This window comes from Triturus cristatus, chromosome 11, assembly GCF_964204655.1.
Source record: "Triturus cristatus chromosome 11, aTriCri1.1, whole genome shotgun sequence".
Classification (NCBI taxonomy): Eukaryota; Metazoa; Chordata; class Amphibia; order Caudata; family Salamandridae; genus Triturus; species Triturus cristatus.
This window is the reverse complement of record NC_140594.1, coordinates 151,795,456-151,822,227: the sequence shown is the minus strand read 5'-3', so window position 1 is coordinate 151,822,227 and position 26,772 is coordinate 151,795,456. Positions and strand designations below refer to the sequence as shown.

Sequence of the window (26,772 nt, the reverse complement as noted above, 5' to 3'; positions counted from 1 at the left end):
TGCAGACACCACAAACACTATCTGGCAGAGGCAGACACTCCAAAACACCATCTGGCAGAGGCAGGCACCTCAAACACCATCTGGCAGAGGCAGGCACCCCAAACACCATCTGGAACCGGCTGACATCCCAAACACTATCTGGGAGCGGCAGACATCCCAAACACCATATAGAAGAGGAAGACACCGCAAACACCATCTGAATGCATTTTTGAATAAACCAGAAACGCTCACCCTGGATATCGTCACCTTCGGGTCTTCCGATTTTATCCATCAATTCATTTGAACTCCACTTCGAGATTTCTTTGGGGAACACTTCTTCGTTGTCTGAGAGATCCTCTGCAGAAAGGAAACGGAACAAAGTGTTGCATGCTATCGACTCTCTGATGGTGTGTCCGTAAATGGACAGCCGAAAATGATTACAAAAGCATCAAGTAAATGCACAGACAGATGTCTCAACTCTTTTCTCCCTTTGCTTCATTTAACTCTAGGGACCAGAGAGCAGGTTTCAAACTCTGTTTTTTAAACCAAATACCTGTGTTGTGGACACACTCCAAGAAACCATTTTTTGTGGTGTGTCCCTTGGTTGTAATAGTCCTTCCTCTCTTTCTGTCTCCAAGACATAGGTCTTACAGTTTTTTCACAAAACTGAAAGATCCAAAATGCTATGGAAGGCCAAAAGGAGCGGAGAGGATGTTGAAGCACAGAGACACGCCTGAAGAGGAAGAACTATATTCAGCCAGTAATTTGCACGGCTGCACCATACTTCATTTGTGCCACTAGTACACATGGGTTACGGGTTTTTTACAGAATTTACACTGGTTACAGTGCAAACTACTGCAAATGGTGCTGGAAGTACAATTCGTAGCATAGAACAAATCTGTCCAATGGGGTATTTAATGGATATTCTGGGTAAATATGGGAGAACAGATGCGCTCTATTGATCTCATAAGATTTCCACTAATAAAAAGTCAAATAACCTGGAGAAGCAAAATATATAATATGTATAACAATAAAATCATCAAGAATAAATAAAACGATGTAGTAGAACTCATGGTAATCATTCACCCCTTGCCCTGCTCACTAGAAGTGGCTGGACCCCACTTTGGTTACACATGCCGTTTGCACACAGAGACTCACAAGCCCACACTAAAAGACACGGATAAGTGCACAAGCACATACACAGGTGAACACATAGCCTGCCCAAGCTGATACTAACACACACATTCACACACTTGTGTGCCTTTCCAGTGCCTCTTATCCTGAGGTAAATTGGCGGCTCTGGAGAAAGTTCACGTCCCACTAATTAACGCGACACAGAGAATAAGGGATCTAAGGTGGTGTTTATCTTACCTAAAACATGCTTAAGTTAATTGAATGATTGACTGGAGCCATCAATGTCACCTTCAAAACAATGAGCCAAATTTGAGCTAACCTCTCCGTGGCCTGCAGAATGCACCTTCAAAGACCTGCACTGTCTCTACTGGGCCAGGTGGGGGCAGCACTGCGCCCCACCCTACAGACTTTTGTACTGGCCAGCGGGTCTGGAGAAGACTGCTATACTCGAAGTTTCCCCTCGTCTAGATATACCAGAAGGCTCCCTGAGGCCACCCTAAAGCTAAAAATCTAGAGAGGGTAGGCTGGTCCTGAGACAGTCTTAAGACTGCCTGATGCTGAAGCCTCACACCTATTGTCAGGCTGTTTTCGCCAAGCTTCTGTCTTCAGTCCAATAAAAGCATTGCTTAATTTGGGCTAGTGGTTTCCGGTGCTCAGCCCCGGCACTTCATTCTCAACACTGGCACCTATAACAGTCCATCATGTGGTGGCCCTGCTGCCTAATTGTGAGATGAGCACAACACAGTGTTTAATATATCAATATACATCAACAATTAACAATACCTGCTGCCCACACCATTGTTATAGTTTTGAGTGGACTGGAATAGTCTAATTTATCACAGTTGTAGGAGTGTGATGGCTAGCAGTTGTGCTGGTACTATTGTTGGCAGCGCTGGCAGGGGCAATGAATGGTGCAAGTTGCAGTGGCCCCCTGAGAAGGGCCGGAACATTTATCTTTTTACAAATTAAGCACTGAATAAAAGGAAGGTGGAGACTAAAGTAGGCCTTTCCATCAGGGATGTACCACAAGCTTGTGCAGCCCTTGAGGTGCAGGAGGACCCCAACCCTTTCAGTGGCCCCAAACCCTTCATGGGGCCTCTATTCAGGCCAATGTCAAAGAAAAACTCTGACAAATGGGAGACTCAGGGGACCCAAGTTGCCTTCTGCAGGTAGGGGAGGCAATCGTTTAGCGTTGCACCACTGCTTACCATGGCACTTCTGGGCAATCCAAAGTCATTCTTCAGCCCCAGCCCAGTAGGTGCTGACTTTGTGTTGGCGGTTGCGATTAGTGGGCACCAGCAGCCATTTTTGTGGACCAGGATTTACTTTTCCTCATAATACTTTGACCCCACGTAGGAGAGAGAGAGGCAGAAAAGGGATACAGCAGGAGGAACAGAGAGAAACACTGACAAAGGAACAGAGCAGGGACGAAAAATAACTTACAAGGGTGAGATAAAGAGATGAAGTGCAGGATGGAAGCAGAAAGAGGAATTGGGTGGAATTAAGACTAAGCAAATCCTGACATTTATGGCAATCCCAGTATTCAGCAGCACCGAGGGCGGGCTCCTAAGAAAAACTTTGTGCCACTACGTTTGTTTTTTTAATTACAAAGTGGGCACTGCACCCCTGCGACAGTGACCAGAGAGGGACAAAAGCCCGTGGCTTGATGCTGTGGCCATTCTGCCACTTTACCACCCAAATACATGGAAAAGGGGCTCCTGAATCAATCAAATGCACTGCCACCTGCAGAGCTCATCACTGTCCTTCCACTCTGTCCATCTGTATGTACTTCCTTGTATCACCTCCCCAACACCATGACCTCTCTCACACACTCTCTCTATTGCTCCACTATATATATATTGGTTTTTACAACGTAGAAAATTCGTTTGATGCATAACAACTTCACAACATTGATAAACATGCACATCATTACTTTAGGACCAGTTTACAGTCCAGTGTAATTGACAACAATAAAACGCTAATCCCACACAAATAAGGGGGGTATACTCCCACCAAGCCATTTGTAGTGTCATTCCCTCAGGATGGAATTAATTTGCGTTGGTCTGGTCAGATTATATTAAAATAATCCCACCAAGAGCCTATTATCTTTATGTGGTTATTCGGACATCCTCTAGATTTATAAACCGACTCCTCCGTAATTGAGCGGTGATCCATCCCTCTAACACACTCTGAGAGGGGAAGGCCCCTCTAGACCTCCAATCGCCCGCGATGTTTCATATCCAAGCCTACACCTGATGTCAATCGATATCTTCTGCCCCCGGTGACCATCCCACCCCAGGAACACCTGCCGGATTGCCATCTTGGGATCTCGCTCTATTGATATTCCGATCACTTCTTCCAGGGCGTTATGGATCTGTGCCCGGTATTGTTGGATAACGGGGCAGTCACACATCTTGTGCAATAAAGTGCCGTTCGCCTGCCTGCATCTAAGGCTATCCGGGCGATAGCTTTTCCCCATCCTCCAAAATCTAGCAGTGATGTAATATATCCTGTGGAAGTATTTAAACTGAATAAGTATCCACCATGCAGTATTTATCAGTTGTATGACTGCCATCTTGCCTCCAGCCAGTCATCTTCGTCTAGATTCCCATGATCCAACTCCCACTTCTCCCCTAGTTTTCCCATAGGATTCTGTACATTAACCACCATAGTCCTGTATAGGCAGGAAATGACCATCCCCAAAATTCCAGCCATAGTTACTCTAGATTCCGGTGTATTGAAATGAGGAAGCAGGTTGGGGTGCAACTATAGGCCTCCCATGCATGCCTTAATTGCAAATAGAGAAAGAATTGTGACTGATGCAGCGCAGCTCGCATTCCTTTGTTACTTGTTCGAAGGGAAGCATCTGGTTGTGTGCACACACATAGCCCAGTTTAGAGATTACCAACTTGTCTCAGTAGTTAAACCCCTACAGTTGGGAAATGTATTTTAACTATAAGCTATGCCACAGTCGTGTTTCTGTAGTAATCGTCTTGTCTCATCCCATTAACACCCTCTGCCAACATTCCACTGGTATAGCTGTTGCCGAAGATATCGACACCAGAATCCTGGCTCCAGATAACCGGGACCAAAGGGCAGACCTAGCCACTGTCGCCCTCTCTAATCTTATAGCAGGATCATCCCAGTCTCCGAAGAGCCAATCATTGATCGGAAGCATGTAGGCTGCCCAGTAGAAAAGCTGCATGCCCACCACTTAGTTTACCGTCATGTGATGCTTAGATGCCTTTCTTATGCGATACTCTTAGAGGAACCCCACACCACAAATAGTTATTTAGACTAGCCTGTAACTAAGGTAACCATTGCGGAGCTATCCTATGTGGGTAATTTTGAAGGATGTAGAGTATATGTAGTAAAGCAAGTATCAGGCTCATTTCAAATGCTCACTCTCCGTTACCTGATGGGTCCGTTCTTGAATGGTGAGGGTAACCAGGGGTATAGAGGGGTCACCACCACTTGAATACTAGCACATTTGCCACATTATATACAAAGGCCAAAAGCCACTCCATAGACCTTCAAGATATGTGTGAGCCCATTCCTTTTCTTTAAAGGTCTGGGGCTTAATTTGGAGCAAGTGACACCATACCTCACGCAGTGCCAGTACTACACAAACTCTTTATTATTTTTTATAATAGATTATATATTACCCCGCTTTCTTTGCATAAATACAACACAACTCTTCCAACAATGTGTTGGTCTTGTTACACCCTCCCTGGCACATACCTACATATGTTTTTTCAATGTCCGCTGATTACAACCTTTTGGCTGCAGACATGTAGAACTATCTCTACTATTTGTTCCATTTACTTCCCTTTTGATATTAAATGCATCTTCCTGGGAAGGTTCTCACGCTCTTGGCCAGCTCACTCTAAACTAGGTAAAGTTTTAGACCTGTCACTTGCCATTGCGATTCATGTTATCACATCTAACTGGAAGAACGCCACAAATGTAAATGTTACTAGTTGGTGAAAACTTCTTTGTTCTCACCATAGACTTGATACAGCATCGGCCACATTTACATTACATTACAGATGATTACTAAGGACCTCTTCTGGTCTCTGCTCACTAGTTACTTAAACAAGAAGCAAAGGCCCCCCAAAGATTCTACAATGGTTTTTCAACCCCCATGACTGTTTTTCCATTTCCTCTTTATTATCATATATAGTTTGTATCATTCCCTTTATATGAGAGAAGCTGTTATATGACATGAAGTTGTTATAAGAGATAAGTCATTATATGATATAAGGTTTATTATGAGACGCATATATAGATATGTACTATATATTATCTTATTTTTCCCTCTTTCCCCTGTTCTTCTTTTCTCTATCTTCTTTCGTTTTTCTTGGTTTTCTTTCATTGCAAAATATAAAAATAAAATTTCGTAAGTGCAGAATTATGATACTATCTCAACACGTTTATTATACAATTTATCTCTTTTTTATTTAAATGCTATTTCTTCTTAAAAGATCTATCTGTCAATGTGTATTACATTTTAATAAAGTTTTATTAAACTAAAAAAAAAGATATGTGAGACTAGGAACTGACAATTCTGGTTTTGGACATTTATTAGGACATCATCCGTATATAAGGAGATGCGGTCTTCAAAGTTGCCGTCCTACCATAATCCCCAGATCTGCACATCTCTCCGTATACATTCGGCCAGAGGCTTGATGGCAGGGGCAAAGTGAAGGGGGAAACATGGCAGGCCTTATGGGTACCCCACCATGTCAAGAATTTCAGCAACACTATGCAGTTAACAAAGACTTTTGCGCATGGGGAACAGAATAACAGTTCAATACAATTTCAGAAATATGAGTCAAAGTTCATCCTTTTCAATACTTTGTGGCGGAAAGGCTTTTCGAATGAGTCAAAGGCTTTCTAGTAGGCTCTGACAATCCGTCTATTTACGCCACCACTGTGTGCAGTCTCTGGAACTGATGTTTTATGCCTCTTGCTGGCATAAAGCTGTTTTGATCTGCTTTAATAAGGGATTTCACTACTGTAAGTTATCTATTAGCGAGAGTCTTTGCCACAATTTTGGCTTCAAGGTTGATCAATGAGATCGGCCTGTAGGAGTAGCAAGGGATTAATCGTTTTTTTCAGATTTTGGTAAAGACTTACCTCGCCGCCCCACTGATGTACGGTGGAAATACCATACTCTGGAGCTCCTCCCCGATCATTGCAACCAAAGGTGTGACCAGGTAGGCCACAAATATTCATAATATTTCAACCAGGAAGTCATTTGTGCCCGGGGCCGTCCCTTCCTTTACACTTTTCCGATCAAATGGTAAATAGAATTGGCACATGTGTGACCATTGCTCTGCGTGCTCTGGAGAGACGCAAAGGATTGGGATGAGAAGGCAGTCTGAACATCTTTACTGCATAGTGGCAGGTAGTGAGAGGCTTGCACTGCCTTCAGCATCAATCCCAAGCTCTCAATAGGGCCCTGTAACGACAAGCACCAACAACCTGAACTCATCCAGATGCACAGATGCACCTCAGTTCATTGTATGCACTATACAAGATCTATATTTTGCATGAAAAAAATACAGAAACATAACATCTGGAAAAAGTAAAGACACTTACGGAATGCACAATGAGCTTAGATGTGAAATATAAAGGGGGACTGACTGTATTACTGAAATTGATTGCCTAAAGGGTTTTCAGAGTCATTGTTGAGAAATCGATCTGTGTGTTTGTCTGCAAAGTTGAGAACATAATTATAGGGCCCAGTAGGGACTATTTTCAAAGTCAGTTTTTAATTACTTCCGGGTCTGAGACCCAACAGGACCTGCCTGGCACTTAAAGCCTTGTCTGTCACTAATATCTATCCTTCTACAGAGAAACACACCCACAAATGATGGCTGTTCTCCTACACTTACCATGTGCATCGAAGAACTCATCATCCGAACTTTCATCTGAGTCCCGGGCGATGCTCTGCATCCTCCATTCAGATATACTATGGCGTGACGGGCTAGCTGCAATGAAAAAAGGCAAACCGGTCATATATGTGTCCTCAATCATCTGTGAGAACTCCTGCAACTTCACTTCTAATCACTGCTTATTGCCATATGACCCCAGTGACCTCAATGACATCACAGAAAAATGCATTACACAAACTCTGGAATGATCCATGTATCTTTATTGAAAGTTTAAGGCAGCAGACCAGTGATCCATAAAAGCAAATCAGTCAACATCTGTATAGCAATATCTAAATAATGCTATTAGGACACAGTTTCAGTGCAATAATGTGCTGTGACACTCCCTGTCTACATATTCCAGTACTTAGTGCCTTTATACACTTTTAGTCAAAACACTCTACATTTATTTAAAATTAACACAAAACAGCCCCAATAAACATTAAGTAGAAAGGATATCTTTTATAGGCTACCCTGCATGCCACCTCTGCTTCATGGGCCCTATGTTTTAGGCACATTAGGCTGGAATATGTACATATGTACATTTTCTATACTCTACTCCAAAGTAAATGGTAGCAAGTAACATTGAAAGAAAAAACAGCATCTTTGTTAATTGTATTACTCACTCACACACAGTAACACTTTGCAGTTATACGTGAGTCAGAGTTTCCATAGGAACTTTCCAAAGAAAGAAAGTTAATCCACCTCAGCTCCTTCGTGGAGAATTTTGGATGATCCATCAAACGGAGGAAGAGAAAATGTAGAGGTACCAAAGCACTTTTCCCCCATGCATTTTACATAGAAATAATAGGACAATGATACAGATAAAATGGCTAAGCAGAATTACCCCAAATTTGGCAAAAAGCAGATCTGCACTCAAAAAGACTACTTTTTGTGATTTGGTGTACTTCAGGCACCGTACTGGCACAGAGAAATTAAGTTTAGAAATATACAGATATCTGTCCCGCGGGGAAAATAACAACAAAAAATAAAGTCTCATTGGTGAGGTCAATGGGAGTCCAAGTGATGTGATTGGTACCCTCAATATTTATTTTTTGTAACATACTTTTTTATTGATTTTCACATGAATACAAATGTGCCATAAATTTTCATCAGAAACGTTCCATTCATTCATGCAATAAAGAAATCGAAAAAACTGGTACCCTCAATGTGAAAACATGTTTGCAGCCGCAAATACAGGATTCGGTCGCCGTGTCCTGAAAATGTTTTTAGAACCATAAAGAAGGGTACAGGGTAGGGATACCCTTGCGGAGGATGGTCGCCCACAGGGGGTAGTGTGCATGACCTGGCCTCTGTCCCTTCAGCCAACCCGCTCCCCTCATGTGTGACCATGCACAGCAGGGAATTTGGCAGCACAATTATCGTAAATATAAATTCACACAAAAAAAATCAAAGTTCAAAGGGGAGTCATATTTGAGGAAGTTAGCAAGATTTGTAATATGCGTTAAAAAAACTGAAATTCACTGAAAAAAGTGTAATTAAAAAAACAACAACAAAACCTAACATTTGCCAATAAGTATAGCTTCCACCGCTGTAATGCACTGTTTATGACCTCACATATTACATCACTGATGACATCTGAAAACTATGGTGTTGCAAGTTATATTTATGGTGTCCTTTCCTCCTGTTGCCAAGAGAATGGCACTTTTTTTTTTACCAGGCACAAATTACCATTGTTGGCAACCGATCAGCAATGTCACACGGCCTTCAAAATTTGAAACAGTCCTCAGACATCTGCAAGATTCTGCAAATGTCACAGAAAGTCCATAGTTCGTTGCTAGGCACATCGGATCCGCTACCTTGCAAGACTGTCCACAAACTCAGCACACTTTATAAAAAGTTGTGTTTACTATCCATGATCTCTCCCTTTAATTTATTTTTTCTAATATCAGTGTAAACTAAGGGGGCATTATTATTTGGTTAAACACTAAGTTTTTTATGTACACGGCCTGCATTTGTGTGAGATGTACCCAGACTTTTTTTAGGCAACACACTTGGCACAACAAAAACTGTGTTGGTGGTCCAGGCTACGACAACTAGGCTGTAAACTCGCCAAATCTAAGTTGACACTAGTTGCCATGAACTATTGGCAGCATCCTAGGAGTGTCAAGTCTATAACCTAGTTTTCGCAGCCACAGACTACCGCCGCCAGTTTAGTTGTGTGTAGTACTTGAAAATAGTGTATGGGCTACCACACTTGAGTACACTATCGCCTGGTGGTCAGATGTCGTGTCTGTGGTCTCTTGCCTCTTCTTTTTATATACAGATCCGAAATAGCCAATGGGAGCAAAAAGCTCCCTCATCAAACAGACAGACTTTATGAGGCATATTTACAAGCTCCTATCGCCTTAGGAATGTCACTTTTTGTGACATTCCTGTGGTGATAGGAGCTTCGCCTTATTCACAAGGCGGCATTAAGCCATTTCATGCTACCTTGTGAATAAGGCCCACTTTCACGTTACACTTAGCGTGAAAGGGGCGTGCAATGGGTGTTGTGGTGGGCGTTCCACTGCAACACCCATTGATTTCGACGTTGCTCCATATTTACAAGGGTGGGTAAATATGGGGCAGCACCAAAATTAAGACGGGGAAAACCTGGTCTTAACATGGCCAAACAAGGATAAATGCTTTATTTCACCTCATTTTTGCTGTTCCTATGTGTGCTGCATTGTGCAGCACACATAGAAACAGCAAAACACCACTGATTGTTTATGTGCAGGAAGGACGAGTTGCAGCAGCACACATGTAAGTTACAAAACACCATTACTGAATGTTTATGGGCAGGAAGGGACACCTTCCTCCACATAAACAATCTTTCCCTGCAACGCAGGCACCCTTGCACAATAGTGCAAGAGTGCCAGCGTTGGCGCTAGGCGCCTGCATTTACCGCCAGCGCTAAAGGAAAGGCAGGGGTGCACCGTATTCTTGTGAATACGGCGCATCCCTGCGTTTGGAAACTATCAGAGTGTGGCGTTAGCCTTCTTGCCTAACGCCGCGCTCCGACAGTTTCCTAGTAAATATTCCCCTATTTTTTTTCAATTTTTGGTCGGCGGACATTGTCTACTGACAGAGATATACAAAAGTGTTTATCCTTTCAACCCCACCCAGCACTTTTTTCAAAAAGCATTTGTTCTCAAAAACTACTGAACAGGTTTCCAATGAACCAACAAAAGCAGAGTTCCTGAGTAAACTTCAACTTTCAAGCCATTTTTTGTGTAAATCTGTTCAAACCTTAGTAACCAGCAAATACTGCGAACAAGTGTTACACACGATCGCAGCTTGAATAGGTGCGAATGCGCCTGTGATGTGTTTAAAAGAAAAATTAAGTAATGTTTCAAGCTAGGTTGCATAATGCATTCGTTTTAAGGGCCTTTGTATTATTTCATAATTTCATTATTTTTCACATTGAATTTGTTCATTCTTTATTGAGAATTTAAATTATTGCATTTTTTTAAAATTATCATTCAGTCGCTATTTGCAACATTCAAAATATATATTTCTGTTTAATATTAATAGCTGTGGATCAAGTATTGTAGCACTCTTTAAGATCTGACTATTCAACACTTCAAAAAAATATCAGCCATAAATAGCACTGTGTTGTAAGAGTTTATCGGATCGACATTTTCACTGTAACTCGGCAAAAATATAACGAGACAAATTCCACTTTCTAATTATAGCTCAGTCGTCAGTGCGGCGACCCCGTGCTAAGGCGACTAATTACAGCTTTTTCTGAGCCGCGCGGCACCCCGGGCTCTCCCTGGGAGCAGCACGTGCGGCGCGCGCACAGCGAGCAGGCTGGCACTCGGCAGTGACGTAGGCTCCCATGCATAATAGCGTCTAAAAATAGCCCGCGTAACATTATGCAGCTGGTGACGGACGCCCAGGGACTCCGGCGGCCTGCAGGTACCTCTGCCCCTAGTCGTGACAGAAACAGAGAGTGCGCCTGCCTCTTAAACAGGCACAGGGCAGATATCTTTCATACAGCGCGAACTCGGCCCAAGGGTATGTTTACACGAGCACCAGATTACATTGCACGATGTCATCATATTATTTCATTATTCATCGAGGATAGATTTAATGATTTGCTTACAATGTTAGAATGTCGCATGTAGTATCTCAGAGCTGCCTGCCTGAGACATACATGCCAATATTATGAAACGGGAATGAGGGAGTTAGTGGAACAAAAAAGGGGGGTATTCATTTTCCTCCATCACAAACATTGAATTGGAGTAATATTAGGCTGGAGACAGGTAAAACAAATCAATTTTTGCTTTTAAAAATTGAGAGTCTCCCGCTGGAGCTGGCCAGTTGGCATGTATGCACCCTGCACTTCTCAGGGGGCGCGCCCCTGATGTAAAATATTTATCTGTCACTAAACTAGGAACGCCATGAGATGGGCAACAACAGTCGCCATTAGGTGAAGTTATATGTTAAAGCAGTCTCTTACAAATGTAAGTTGTTTCTTTTTCCAACGAGATGGGCGTGCTGGCGAAAAACTAGAGCGGTCCCTGCAGGAAACTGGAGACCTGGCACCCCAAAATCTTTTGATAAGCGTGCAGAATGCAACTTGTCGGCTAAATAGTACGGGTTAATTTAAGGTGTCTTGCACGCCCATTGGCTACTTGCCAGCTCTGGTCATTTGGTTATAATTTGGGCTCCCAGGTTTTATGGTATTTTTTTTTTTTTTTTACTTTCCTGTCTGTATTTATTCATATTAATTTTTTGATAATTTTATCTGTATCCATCCATATTTATTTTGTGCTGTGTGTAAATAATAAACTGCATTGGGCATATTACCACATTTATTTAACTGACAAATGTTTACTCATGTTAGAATATCCAATGAGTTTAAGCCATTTACAGTACAATGCAGTCATTTGAAACCATGTACATTGTAGACCAGCTTAAACAGCTGTATTACTGCAACTATTTAAGCTTCATTAGAATTTTGTTTTACATTTTTTAACCCCCCCACTTCCTGTTAATTGACGCAGCTATTGACCTAGCGTTCATGATTGACACTAGTGAGAATCATCTAAAAGAAAATCTATTTTCAGTATTTGTCCATATTTGAAAACAGAGGCAGGAAAATAGATGTTTTTGTCTGTGGCTGAAAACTTAGAGCCTTAGTTGTAGTATATGGGAGTCTGGGATTCCTGTATGAATGAATGAATGGGAGATTTATAGAGCGCACGGCTACTCCGAGGAGTGTCCGGTCGCTAACGGGAGGAGCCCCGTGGTACACACCCCAAAAAACACAAGCCTTAATGCCACACAGAGATAAGCCAAGTTTTAAGTTTTCTGCGCAATATAGTCTCAAGGGTGATCAGATGCAATTCTCATGAAAGCTCGTTCCATACTTTAGCAGCCCAAAAAGAGAACGCTTTCCCACCGCTTTGGACACACTTAAAGTTAGGAATCAAAAGAAACCAGGCAGAGCGCTGCACTGTGGAGGAGAGATACTGGGTAAATCTATTAGCCAGATAACCAGGGCTGGACATATACACTGCTCTGTGAATGGGAACAAGAGCTTTAAATTGGATCCATTTCCTGACTGGCAGCCAAGGGAGGGCTTTCAGGGCTGACGAGATCGAAGAACGCCTAGGTAGACGCAAATGAAGCCTAGCTGCTGCATTTTGGACCACCTGCAGGCGATTCACCAGAGCCTCCCCAACTCCTAAACAGAGGGTGTTAGCGTAGTCAAAGTGCAAGGTGATCAGCGTGTGGCTCACCACTCTCCTAGTCTCCAGAGGAAGGAGGGAAAGGAATTTCTTCAGAGTGTGGCGCACAGCTAAACATTGGCCCACCACCACAGAGATCTGCGGCCGCATGGAAAGGGTGGTGTACAGCTTCACCCCCAAGTTTTTAACTACTGAAGATGGAGGTGGCGGGGCCAGCAGTGCAGGGGGCCAAAGATCTTCCCACCAGTTAGACACATGTGATCCAAATGAGATCATTTCCATTTTCTCTGCGTTACACGTAAGTTGACTGAATGCGAGTCGTTTTCGATTGGATGCAGAGTAGTCTGGAAAAGCTGTTGCAATTGAGGCATGGGATCCACTGAAGGCAAAGAGCAACTGGGTATCATAAAAGATGATTTACACCCAAATTGTTTAACTACAGAGGCCAGAGGGGACATAAAGACATAAAAAAGTGTAGGTCTTACCCAAGATTCCTGCCTTGACTTCATAGGAAAAAGGGGCGAGCCAAACTGATTGGTCTCTAGAGTCCAAGAAGGATTTGCACCAGTCGCACACAATACCTCCCACACCCACGGCAGACAGTCAGTGCAGGAGGATAGAGTGTGGGACAGTGTCAAAGGTGGCAGAAAGATCAAGAAGAATCAAGACTGCATTTCCCTCGAATCTAATCACCATTTAATATCGTGAGAGATCTCCAGAACTGCTGATTCCGTATTATGTTGGGGGTGAAAGCCAGATTGACTAGGATGTAACAAGTTGCCTTGCTCTAGCAACTCAAAGAGCTGAGCATTAACCAGTTTTTCCAGCATTTTTGTGAAGGCCGGTAGAAGTGAAATGGGCCCTTAGTTGCAAAAGATGTTGGGATCCAGTGTCGGCTTCTTGAGCAAAGGGACCACTTTAGCCAGTTTCCAAGCAGCAGTCAAGAACCCCGAAGAAAGAGAATGGTTGAAAATGGGGTTGATCACAGGATTGATAACATATACTGCCACCGCTAACAAAGTAGGGGGCAGGCATCCAGAGGGGAGCCCGATTTACATTTCAGAATGGCTTCCCTAGATTATTCTAAAGAGCTAGACCTGAACTAGAGAATCCTGTTGCTGTGGCTGTCAGGATCCATATGACAGATAGGTGGAGGACTCTCCTGCAGAGCAGGGAGTGATCACTGGATATCAGTGATTTTTGTCTTGAACGTTGCTAGCCTATTGCACAGCTTTTGGGACGCGGCAATTGCCCTGTGGCGGGACTGCGGAGAGAGAAAGGACTCCACAATCTGAAAGATAGAACAGGAGCTATGGTCAGAGGAATTAATTTTGTTAGCGAAGAACACGCTTTGGACCTGTTTAATTGAGACATGATAGTCTTTAAGAGTGGTTTTGTAATTGGATTTACTGTCCGGTAAGTAGTGTAGATAAGTCCATGTTCAATTTTCTTATTCCATTTGAGTTGTGATGTCTCTAGTCGCCTGAATAAGAAATGACTTAGCTGCACAACTGTTTACAGTTGAGTAGTTATGCCATGCTGCCTGCTGCCGGAGCCAGCAGAGAAGGTGAAAGGTGGGCCAATGAGTATCACTGTAGCTGCAGTTTAATAAATAATGAAAATAACAACTGGCTGTTGGTTCTTATGATCTGTTTTTCTAAAATAATCAGAGATCAGTTGAAAGGAAAGATATATGGCAACATGTTTATTATTTGAACAATATAGGTGATTAGAGGTAAGACAGAATGTCTCTGCATGGTGATTCCGATAACTATTTGAACAAAATTTCGAACTGCTTTTTGGTACGCTTACTTTTAAACTACAGATTTCACTCTTATTTCTCGTCTGCAACCATATTATCTCTTTCATATGAAAACGAAAACCACAAGGATTTAGGCAGTTTATGGGAACGGTGATGGCGTGACTATGTATTTAAGGTATAAAGTACCCTCTGCTGCACATTAAAAGGATGTTACAAGACACCATAGCGATCTCTTACGTTACAAAGGAATCATCTTTTGGTCTCATTTCTCTCTATATGGTCACAGAACTCCTTGGTGACTTGCAATGTCCCTGTAATGTACAGCAGAGGGTACTTTATTCCAATATCAGATATTTGTTTAGCTCCACAAAATTACAACCACTTGCACCAATTGCAGGGAGCTGTAGTAGTAATTCCAAGCTGTAACCCAATAATACTGCATGTATCCTAATAGAGATTTTTTACGGTAATGGGTTTAATGCTTAATGCCAGAAATACTGGTGAGAAATCTAAATGTGGTAGAAACGGTTAATGGTAATAGTTTCTGCAATTTTTATCAGACAAGTTTTCAAAAGGGTCCCGAACTGCATCTCAGAATTAGTATTTCCACTTCTGTTTTTTAATATTTATATCTGTATTTTTCCATATATATTTCCTACAATTTATAGTTGTTTGCACATTTTTTATTGTTCTGTGAAATCATACAGTTGCTACTAGCCTTTTCCCACATTAATTTAAACTAAAAATGTGCAGTTGTGCTTAGTTGAATGTAGCATCTAAGTTTCCTTGTACAATACACTTTCCAAGTCTACTACTCCAGAGACAAAGTTCTCACTTAAGCCATGTCAGGCACGAGTAACTCATCCAGTCCAGAGTGCTTGTGCTTTCCAGTTCCATGCAGGAGAAGCTCACCCAGTACAGAATTTTGCTGTGTATTTTGTCAATTGTAGGCCTGTTTATCTTATGATAAAATCAGGACTACAAGTCCCAGCATGCAAAGCAATAAAACATTGTCTAGATTAGCTACTTATGCATTGAACTGGGATCTTGAAAGCTCTCTCAGTCTTGATCCTTCATGTTCTTCATAATGTGTTTTTGTAGTTTTACTTTCCCATTCTGAATGCCGGACCGCAAGTACCAAAATGCAACAGATAAACTAGGACAAGATGAGCTACCCAAAGCTGACACAGAACAGCCTGAAGTTTAGACGTAAGAATTTATATCTGTTCAGCTACTCAATTTTTAGATAACCTGAGGTATGCAGATGTAAAGTACCTCTGGAAGGTATCAAATGCCACATTTTGTTGTACTACTGCATGGATTTCATATGTAGCTCCTCCAGTCCAGGTCGTTTGCTCTTCATGCTGGAATTCATAGTCCTGATTTTATATTGGGGAAATGGGACTATATATCCCAGAATGCAAGAGAAAACTCTGGGCTGGACGAGCTACTCACGCTTGGAAATGACTTAGCTGCACAACTGTTTACAGTTGAGTAGTTATGCCATGCTGCCTGCTGCCGGAGCCAGCAGAGAAGGTGAAAGGTGGGCCAATGAGTATCACTGCAGCTGCAGTTTAATAAATAATGAAAATAACTGGCTGTTTGCTCTTATGATCTGTTTTTCTAAAATAATCAGGGATCAGTTAAAAGGAAAGATATATGGCAACATGTTTATTATTTGAACAATATAGGTGATTAGAGGTAAGACAGAATGTCTCTGCATGTTTCCACACATTCTAAGGTGATTTTGATAACTATGTGTACGAAATTTCTACCTGCTTTTTGGTACGCTTACTTTTAAACTACAGATTTCACTCTTATTTCTCATGTCTGCAACCATATTATCTCTTTTATATGAAACCAAAAACCACAAGGATTTAGGCAGTTTATGGGAACGGTGATGGTGTGACTATGTATTATAAGTTATAAAGTACCCTCTGCTGCACATTAAAAGGATATTACAAGACGCCATAGTGATCTCTTACGTTACAAAGGAATCATCTTTTGGTCTCATTTCTCTCTATATGGTCACATAATTCCTTGGTGACTTGCAATGTCCCTGTAATGTACAGCAGAGGGTACTTTATTCCAGGACATTCATCAACTGGATAAATGATGTGTCCATGGAAGTGAATAGGGAAGTGAGAACATAAGAGAGGTACTGCTTTGTCTGAGGGGAAGAAGGCACAGGGAGATGGAAAAGATACAGCAGTCTAGAGACGGGCAACATTCCTGTAACCAAGGGTATCTCAAATGTTTACTGCCCCTTACTTCGTTTGACAATGTTGAGCCCTTTCCACATCCACTCTGAACATTATTGAGTTGCTTATGGCTTTTAATTCTAATTTCTGTGATTCCTCATAGCTGTCATGAACCAGGGTTTCAGAATTCTTAACTCAGGGGTGCCAAAGCTAGGTCCAGGAGGGCTCGGTCCATTCTAGATGTTCGTGTTATCCAGATTACAAAACGTTACGTATAATGTATTTAAACAGAACTATCACAGCCTTGGTATAAGTACTGAAGGGTTATAAAACACTATTTAAAAGGCAAATAAATACGCATCTAAATAAATTACGGGTCAGATGTACGATTATACTTGGTTGCAAACATCGGTCACAATTTGCAACCAGTCTTTTTGTGACCAATGTTCATTTTGCTAAGTGACCTGTGTATTTATAGGTCAGTTTGTAAAATTCCGGATCTGAGCGGGCTGCAGTCCGACCCACTTCATTAGCATTTATGAGGCAGTTCGCAAATTACGAGTCACTGTGATTGGACAAAATCACAGGGATGAACAAGGGTCAGCAGAACACCATGTTTGTGATTGATTTAAATACATGTTTTTTTTTTTAAAGCAGGCAATTTTCGTTATAGGGAATGGGGCTGTGTGAAAGCTACACTGAGAGTTAGCCCTGGCCCCGTGGACCACGGCCTACTCCGTCTGAACCATTTACAAACGTTGAGTTAGATATAACAGCCCCTTTCCAAATATCGGAAGGGTAGCCAGTCGCAATCCCATTTTAGCAGTCGATAAAACTTTACCGACTCCTAAAACTGGATTGGTACATATGAAACCCCTTTTTTGTAGTCCTGACCTCCGATGTGGATTCGGGGTTTGCACTTCTGGCCCAGAGATCTTTCTTCCTTAAACTGGGAAAGTGAAATCAAGCATGCATCCAAGGGCCCTTCCAAAACACAGCAATGCAGTCACGCGCTGCACTTAAAGTCTCACAAAGACAAGGCCTCTTGCCTGTCAGATTCGCTGTGGATGAGAAATGAACAGATCCGCTCCCTGCAGAGTAAAGCCAAGCAGCTGGCAGGAAAGTGAGTAAAGCACCATACACCACAATCGGGCTGACAACCCCGTGACACGACACCCACATACACACTGCAAAGAGACGCTCAGGGAAGAGATGGTGTCTCATAAAGGTGATGCATGCGGAAGCGGTTTGTCAGACAAGTTCTATTCATAGTTCATGCTGTGTAGGTGTTGTCACCTGCTGTAAAATAGCTAAACGAGTTAAGCGCTTCCTATTGACATATTGGTGACCAAACCAAACTCAGTCTTTCTTCCTTCTGTGATGGGTAAATTGAGAATCAGTAAAGTCAGAACTGTAACATTACGTGATACTAAAAACAACGTTTTTATTTTTATTGTCTACAAGAACAGCAGAATATAAATAAAAGCCTGGGTCCATAGACCTATGCTCATGTAAAGATTAGCATCTTCTAAAAAAAATCTACAGAAGTTGGGCTGTGGTTTACCTGACATGTGACTGACTTTTCCCAGCCCTACTGAAATTCAGAGGCAGTGGTGTCTCCAGATCGCGCTGCAGCAAAGTCCACCTTTGATCCTCGTATGCAGATACGGTCCCTACTTACGAGCATGGGAGCTAAAATCAGATCCCTATGCAAACAGGATTCGTGCAGGGATCAGAATTATGAGTAATGCAGTAATTGTCGTGAGGGGTACTTATCCAGCGGCATTTACGGCTAGCGATGATCACAGCAACTCCTGCAACTTTCCCCTAATTCAATTTCAGGAGCTCAAACCTGAGGAAATTTATCGGGCCGAGGAGGGGTGAAGAGTCAAAACGTGTGGCGTTTGTTGCGGTAAATACCGCATCCAGATGTTATGACTTATTTGTAGGGCTATGACTTGGATTGTAAGATATTTTCTACAACCAGTAAATGCCGCACCCCAAGGTATCAGTATTTACCAGTAATTGCTCATGCATACCAATCAAAATCAGCCCTGTAGACTCCTGAGGGAACACGTGCCGCAACGGTCACCACCGATTCTGCTAAAAACTACTTGAAAAAGCCAGAGGTTGAGCTGGGTACAAGGTCAAAAGGATGGTTCTAGGTCGAAGATGAGAATTACAGAAAGATTACCAGTCAGGGAATCAATATATAAAACTATTACCATATATTTATCACTTTTACAGAGTGTTAAGTGTTGGGGCATCGTAATTCCTAAAATTCATATTAAAAATATCTCAACAATGTCATTGATAGCAACATTTTGAGTTTAATTTCTAGACCTGCACTTACATCAACTTTACAATATTGAAAACCAACAATCAAGGTACTAAATTTGGAGTTAAGAATGGCAAATCTATACTTCCCTATTCATGCTTACCGTGACAGCGCTGTGTGTTGGAAGTGATATTTTGGAGTCGATGTAAGTGGAAATCTGCGTTACTGACCATGACTGTTTGATTTACAGCCTCAGAGACATGCTACCTTCAACAGTGACAGCACATATGTAATCAACCAAATTGCCACCTGGTGGCCTCTCACTCACCAAAGCACTGAACTCACTGCCAATGAGTCACTTTGATAAGAACGCATAGCACGCTGCCACTTCTATGAAATCTGGGCAGCAAGTGGCCACATCTGGCAATTCTCCCCAAGCTCTCCTTCCTGTAGGCAACAACCAGAGAGAGATGGGCAACATACTGGCAATGTGTTATTCTCAAGAGAATATCAAGTATCCCAGCCATCGACCCGGCAGATCCCGAGCCAAAACCAGACTCTGAAACCCTTCCTGCATGCATGCAACCTCCACAGAGGCCAAGACCCATGCATTGGCAATGTGGAACTCTCAACTGAATCTATATTACCCTGCCAGCAACCCTACCCATCCCATTGTACAAAAAAAAAAACTATATTTTGGCGTCAACACAATTGTTGAGATATTTTTAATATGCATTTTGGGGATTAAATTACAACAACACTTTATAACATTCTCTATATTTATTGGTAATAAAAAGCATATTACCAGCAGAGCTGCATACGTGATTATTGTATGCTGGGTTTTTAAGTGCAGGCGTTACTAAGTAAAATATTTAAACAAAACCAGAGCATCAGATGTTAAATCCAAGAAATGACATAAACTCGCATTAAATAGGTCCTATGAGTTTGTCCCAGTTATTTTCCTAATAAAGCGATTGTAACATTTAATTAATAAAGAGTGACTTCTCAGGTGAGCTAAACTGCACTAAAGTGAAAACATGAACCTTGACCTTTGCACTGTAGTAATACAAGAAATACTTTGCATTCCTGGGAGGGCAGAGACATGAGGACTAAGGGCTGGCTCTTTCTTAGCTATTGCTCTCCCTAAGGAAAAACATGTTCCGGATGTTGTTTACCAATCAAGACTAGCTCTTCCACAACAACCCCCTTTTCTCAAATCCTGAAAAAAAATTAAGTATGTTGCAGGTAACAATACCTTTTGATCTGAACTCAGTGTTTCATTTCTAAGAAAGTAAGTGCAGTGTCCAAAGCTTTTCTTAGTAGAATATTCCTCAATGCTGGGATTCCAAATACCAACGTTGTCCAGGCTTCATCCCACAGCATGGCTCTTTTTTGCCTCATCCTCAACGTCCTGTCTCTTTTATCTCATTCTTGCATGTTCCTTTTAATCCCGCATTCCTCCCTGTACTACCGTTTACCCACCTTTCTCTTCCTCCTCCTTCCTCCCGTTTCCAACTTTCTTTTTGTTGCACGGGGTCAAAATCTGATGGTGAAAAATAAGTCCTGGTACCCACCACCTGCAGCCACCAGTACAAATTAAGCACTATCCGTAGTACAAAATACCTAAAGGATTGACCTTTCGCACTCCCAAACTACACATGTATAGGGACAGAGTATTTTTCCTTCGAGACATTGTCTTAAGGTGTGACTTGGTCATAAATATTCATCATTTTGAGACTCCTCCCCGAAACAATGCTTTTTAAGCCACAAAGCAGAATACTTAAACAAATAGAGCAGTGATTAATTGCTTGTGCTCTTTTAAATCAATAAAAAGATTTTGAAAATGTACATGGAATGCAGTGAAGGTGTATTTTCTTGAAAGACTTTTATCACGATTTATGTTCTGTAACCTTTAAGGATAATAAAAAGAGCATAAACATATAAATATATGGTGGAGCTTTAGTGCTGTTGTATTACTCTGTAGAGACTGCTCGTCAAGTCCTCTAGCAGGATGTCAATACATTTAATCATTCTGACCATATAAAGTAATTCAACGCTAAGGGGCTGATTTCGATGCTGTCGGTCGGAGCCGTTCCGACCGCATCAAAATGTCCCATTCGGATTCCTTTCCGACTGACCTATTTTGATGGGGTAGGTCGGAAAGGAATCCATACCGGATTTCCGAATGGCCTCCGACGGGCTCGGAGAGCCCGACTGCCATTCCGAAATCCCCCATCAATCACTCAGTGGCTCTTTCTGGCCGAGGGATTGTGATGGAAGATTTCCACAGCCTTTCTGTGCCGGCCTCTCCAACACAAAAAGGCTGTGGGAATCTGACTTTGGGGGCCACTAGCAGGGCCCCCATGGGTGCAAGGCCTCCGGATGGCAGCCTAGGGAGAACCTATGGTGCCCCCCTGCTGATCCCTGTACCCGGTGGCAGGCACCTCAAGGTGCAAGGGATGATCGGCACCTCTGCTCTTTACAATGAGAGCATGCATTCCGGTCGGAATGCATGCTTCCATTGTAAAGAATAGGATTGCGACAGAACAGTGTTTGGTCGCATCCTACTTGCAAGGCTGGAACCGACGACAGGAGGTCATTCGGTTCCAGTTCCCAAACGATATCGGACGGACTCCGGTCCGCCCAACATTGTAAGCAGGGTCATTAGTATCCGGTATCCTGTTGCACTAACTAATCGAGCAATACCTTTTCCAGCAGTTATAGACCAGCAAAGGGTGCATACCGAGGGTGGGGGTCCCAGTCATTCTGGGAGTGTGGAATTCATAGGGATTCGGGGTGAGCTCTGAGAATCTCCTGGGAAATGTGGAATTAACAGAGGAATTGGTAATTTCAGTTCAGATTCTCACGGTAATTCCTCATTTTCCCCTACAGTATCCACTGGAGATTTCAGCTGCTTTCAGCAGTCGAGATCTCTGGGATAAACATCACAGGGCGATGGTGTTTCCATGCAACCAGTTCCCAGTGGGAAAAGCAACTCCTACTACCAGATCCAGCGGGAATTCCAGAACACTTGTATGTAGTAACCGTTTACACAGCAGACACGAGTTGCGGCTGCTGCCAATGTACAGTGGCGGGGCAGCGGCTGTGGGGGTGGGGAATTAATCATCTGCCACCTTGCGCCTCGGTGCTTTTCTGCTCTTCCTGCTCCCAGCAGTACCATCACAGACTCCCCCATACAATCCAGATGCTACAATTCATGCTATGGGAGCAGCGTGGGGATTGCCCTGAGCGGGCTGGTTTGCCACTCGTTCAGACACAGTCTTTGCCGTTTCGCCACCTGGCTGTGAAATGCAGCTGGGTTGGAGAAACCTAAATGCGCATGTCTGTTTGGCCGGCCAAACAGAAATGCGCATTTACAAATGCCCTCCACTCCTCCTCCCAGGCTCTGCCTTGTCAACAGAGGATTGCCTAGCCCCGCCCCACCCTAGATTCGGCAGCATCGGCTGCCAGTGAAAATTAAACGATAATGAAATTGTTTTACTATCGTTTTCTTTTTCATTCTGCACTAAGTGTTGCCAGATACACCAGCGTGGAGACAGCGGTGAATTGTTAGGGGCATGTGTGATGGAGAAGAGCATGTGTGGGCAGCCCACCCAGGTGGCAGATTGAGAATGTACCGCCGAGACAGGAAGGCATTGCAGCAGGGAGGAGTGCATAGAGTGCACTGTGAGCACCAATGGCGGACGAGGGAGTGCACAATGGGAGTTTTGGGCTTCGGATTGGTGACAGACTCGTGTGCCTTTTCGTTATGGAATGTGTGCTGCAGACCGTGGCAGTGGTTTTTGCAAAGTAGTGTCTGTGCAAACGTGTCTGAAGCCATGCAATGGATGGGCCTCTTTGAGTCCGATTTCCGAATGAGCAGGAACAGGGTATATTATTTACCGCAACCAGTATATACAAATACCTCATGTGCGCAATGTACTTGGTGCAGTAATTATACCCTATCCTGACTATACCCAAGAAAAAAGAGACCTGGATCCCCTGTTTGTTGCACAATTTCATCTCTAAACACTTTGCAGAAAATGATGGGAACTGTGATCTTGAGCAAACATGGGGTCGGGGGCAGTGAGTTTGGAGGCAGAGTAATATACATCACTAAAAAGAAAAAATATTCATAGTGCAGAAGACCCCGTTCTTTCCTCTAAACGCGAAGCAACTCAAGGTTGTCATTGTGCAGGAACTGTTTTGAAAAACTATGGAAACTGTTTTGATAAAAGTAAAAAAAAGCTTAGTGACATTGTTCCCAATAGATCCCACCCACTTCAACCTCTGGTAATCAGGACCTTTGACGATACATTGCTGGATCTTCCAAAACTGGACATACCAGTGCACGTCTACAGTGAGACACACACATACACACCTGAAGACCTGTTTAACAGGAACTGAGCCTGCCTTTAGAAATGAGTGCATTGTATATCAGAAGCTGGTACTGCCTGACCCCCATTGTCATGCCATCCCTGGTAAAATATGACACTGAGAAGAAAATAATGCTGACTAGGACCTCACAGGATGAAGGTATGTATATATAGTAATGCGATTGTGTTTATGTTTTGTCTAGCGTTGAAATAAGTACAGAACATGCTTCCATAATGGTTTAATTGCGGCAGAATTATATGAAGTTGATGAAATATCATCAAAAAGTGACAGATACTGGCAAGAGGTGAGAGAAAAGCTAAGCTTTCACTGCTTTTTTGAATAAGGTGTGCTTTTTAGATCGAGCCTGTAGCAGCGCGCATGCGCTGCTCTGGTGAGACTTTTTGTAAGGGGCTTTGAAAAGCTCACCACACGCTTTTGTGTGTGGTTTTGTTTTTGTCACAGGCTTTTGGCTTTTGCGTGCGTCTTTCTAAGAAAGACAGCACGCAATTGGGCAAAGGCGGGCGCATGACCTGCCTTTGCTCCGCCCACGGCCTATTGCTTGCGGTTACCCACACAGGCGACATCTGTTTGCAATTACTGTGCCCAAACGCGTGCGCGATAATTGAAAACAGATATCTCGCTGTGGCGCGCGCACCACTTACGGGACGCTGCAGCTGCTTTCACTTTTGCCACGGGTGGTGTCGGGCCAGTCGGATAGGGTAGAGCAGGCAGGATTCAACAGGCCTCTGGCACACCAGGCTATCTATGGCTTACTGATTCTCAGCAATCAGGCTCCGCCGCGTGTCCCTTCTACTGTGGGAAATTTTGGGGATTTCAGCTTTGGCAGGCGTAGGGTAAATGGGCGCATACGTCCTGTAAGCCTGTTCCATGTGATACTGGTGGCTGTTTAGGGGGGCTAAGAGTGGCTGCACAGGAGGATGACTGTGATCTTTATCGCTTTTCTACTCCCAGGGGGGTTGCAGCAGCCTTGGGACCCAGCAGGAGAGTCGCTGTATGCAAATGCGCACTTTGCATAAGCCGGCAGCCAAAGGTGGGCGCGGCGCACAGAGCTGCTCTTCCTTACCCAGGCTCACCTGCAAAGCCGAGGAGCGGGCAGTGGCAGCGGGCAGGTGCTGAGGGACAGCTCGTGGGCAGCCCTGCTTGGAGGATGGTGAATCTAGAGTCCGCGCTCTCAGGTAAGAAGCTGGAAGGTGGAGGACCAAGGCGCTTTCACCTGTAAGCAAGTCTTATGGAGGAGAGTATCAACCTACCACTGATGTAGCGCACACACTATTTGACAATGCTTTAGTGACATCACTTGCGACCTCGTGTTGCCTCTCTGACGTCAGTACGCGCACATCGACCATGCGTTACCAAACTACAACTGAGGTTGTGCATTCTACACTGATGGTGCACAACTAGTCTAGGACCAATCCACGTGTCATTTAGTGTGCTGGCCTCTATGATGTAATCGTTTGCTAGTGTGTGCACAGCTTCACCAGCGAGCCTAGGCAAATGGCGCGTGGGCACCAAAGGCATCACGGGCCCACTTAGTGTGCCGCACTTCTCTACTTCACCATATTGCACATCTGTTTGCTCACCATTCTGCTAGTAATACGGTGCACAAACATTTTAAAAGTGCATCGCTGGTATCACTGCCAAGTGCATGGCTGCCTCTCTGACACTGGTCACTGTCCCAGTCTCACACACTACCCTCACCCCCGTAAACAGTGCGTCAGGCTAGCGCACCCCGCTCCTCTAACAGCGAGCGCGGCAGCTTCACAGACCGCCCCTGCTCCCGGTACCCTAGGTGTGTCTCCACAGCCACACTTCGGGGTCCGGCCTCGCTGGGTCTTTCTGCCTTTCTGTTAGATACATTCCCTGACCCACTTGTGCGAATATCATCACTACCTCGCCGCTCGCCTTCGTCATCTCCTGTGCCAGCTTCACCCATCTTCTTGTACACTCCCTGTTCTGGCTTCACTGTGAACGCGTTGAGCAATCAGCGCGCCAGCCTCATCAGCCCACTTGCAAAATCTGTCAGCCATGCTCCTGTTGCATACGTTATGCCAATCTGATTGTGCCCAACTCACATACCCTGTCATGAATCATAATGCTTCTAAGCACTAACAATCAACTGAGAGACAAGGGGTGATGGGGGATACATTGGTTGGCCCAAAATATCACGAAGTAACTGTGGCGAGCTAGAAGCTAAAAAGTGAAACTTGAGGCGCACTCAGTCCCGTGCAAGCGTCAAAAACATAGCAAGGCTCGCCCTGGAAAGAGAAGTGTGAGAGGGGGGGGGGGGGGGTAGTACAAACGTCTGACAGCAGCAAGAAGAGCGCAGACAGGAACAATGTAATCTGCATTAGGACAAAGAAAACAATCACAAGTCAAGCAGAAACGCCCCTCGTATGCGCTCGTACGGATGAGCGCTCACACAATAATAAAACACAGCACAGGCACGGAGCACAACCCATGTGCAAGCGTCTCGCAGACAGCGCGCATGAAGAGCCCGCACACAGAGAACATGCACTGCACAGGGCACTTAAGTGCCGGCTGCCTGTGCTTAAAGAGCAATTGCTCATCTAGTATGATGACAAAAGTTCCAAAAGAAACAAGCATTTGCAATGCAATAGGTCTCGCATTTACGCGAGTTTAAGCTATTGCATTGTAAATGACAATGCCTTTTATTTATGTTTAAAAAACAAAATTAAAAGGCATTGTCATTTGCAATGTCAATAGCTCAAACTCCCGTAAATGCGAGACCTATTGCATTGCAAATGCTTGTTTATTCTTGCGCAGGGGAGTTGAGTTAGGCTTCCAGATGGAGCCACTGAGAACACTTGACTTCCTCTGCTTTCCCCACATAGATGTGAGAATAATTGCAAATTAACTAGCATAACACAGCACATGTACTAGAACATTTCGATTACAGTTTTTGCAGTAAACCTCTCTCTGTTCACCTATTATAAGGACATGTATCAGATATGAGGGGGTGTTCAGAATATAGTTGACTATTTTCGAATCTTGGGTGCAGGTGGGCTCAAATAGAGTAGATTACTATATACCTATAAAGTTAGTTACTCTATCTGTGACTGGCATCCGAGCTGTACAGCAGATCGAGTAGGTAAATGGACCGATAAATGCACATGTACAATGTTTGTAAATACTGGGTCACACAAATGAGGAATTGCTACAGTATGAGGACGTGGCACCTATTTCTTTATTAACCTGGCATGCTGGATGTTGCTCTAGATCAATTCATAGGTTTCTGGGAGTGCAGTGAGTGTCATAAATAAGGATAATCAAACAAGTTAAGAGGCCTTTATCTACTATATTTTTTGGTGTTCAGAGCGAGAAGAAAATGCAGAAGACCTAATGAGTCATTTTCAGACTGAAA

The 26,772-nt window shown here is 43.4% G+C and overlaps 1 protein-coding gene across 8 annotated transcripts in view; it reads right to left on the bottom strand.

Annotated features, from left to right (window-relative positions):
- The window catches only part of PITPNM2 (phosphatidylinositol transfer protein membrane associated 2), a 1,082,174-nt gene that overhangs the window by 366,561 nt on the left and 688,841 nt on the right, over positions 1-26,772 (bottom strand). For all 8 annotated transcript variants that reach the window (XM_085633970.1, XM_085633975.1, XM_085633974.1 and 5 more), the window contains 2 exons: positions 7,014-7,109; positions 232-336 (listed from right to left, as the gene is read on the bottom strand). In XM_085633970.1, coding sequence (XP_085490096.1) covers positions 232-336; positions 7,014-7,109 — 201 coding nt within the window. The remainder of the gene's footprint in view (positions 1-231; positions 337-7,013; positions 7,110-26,772) is intronic.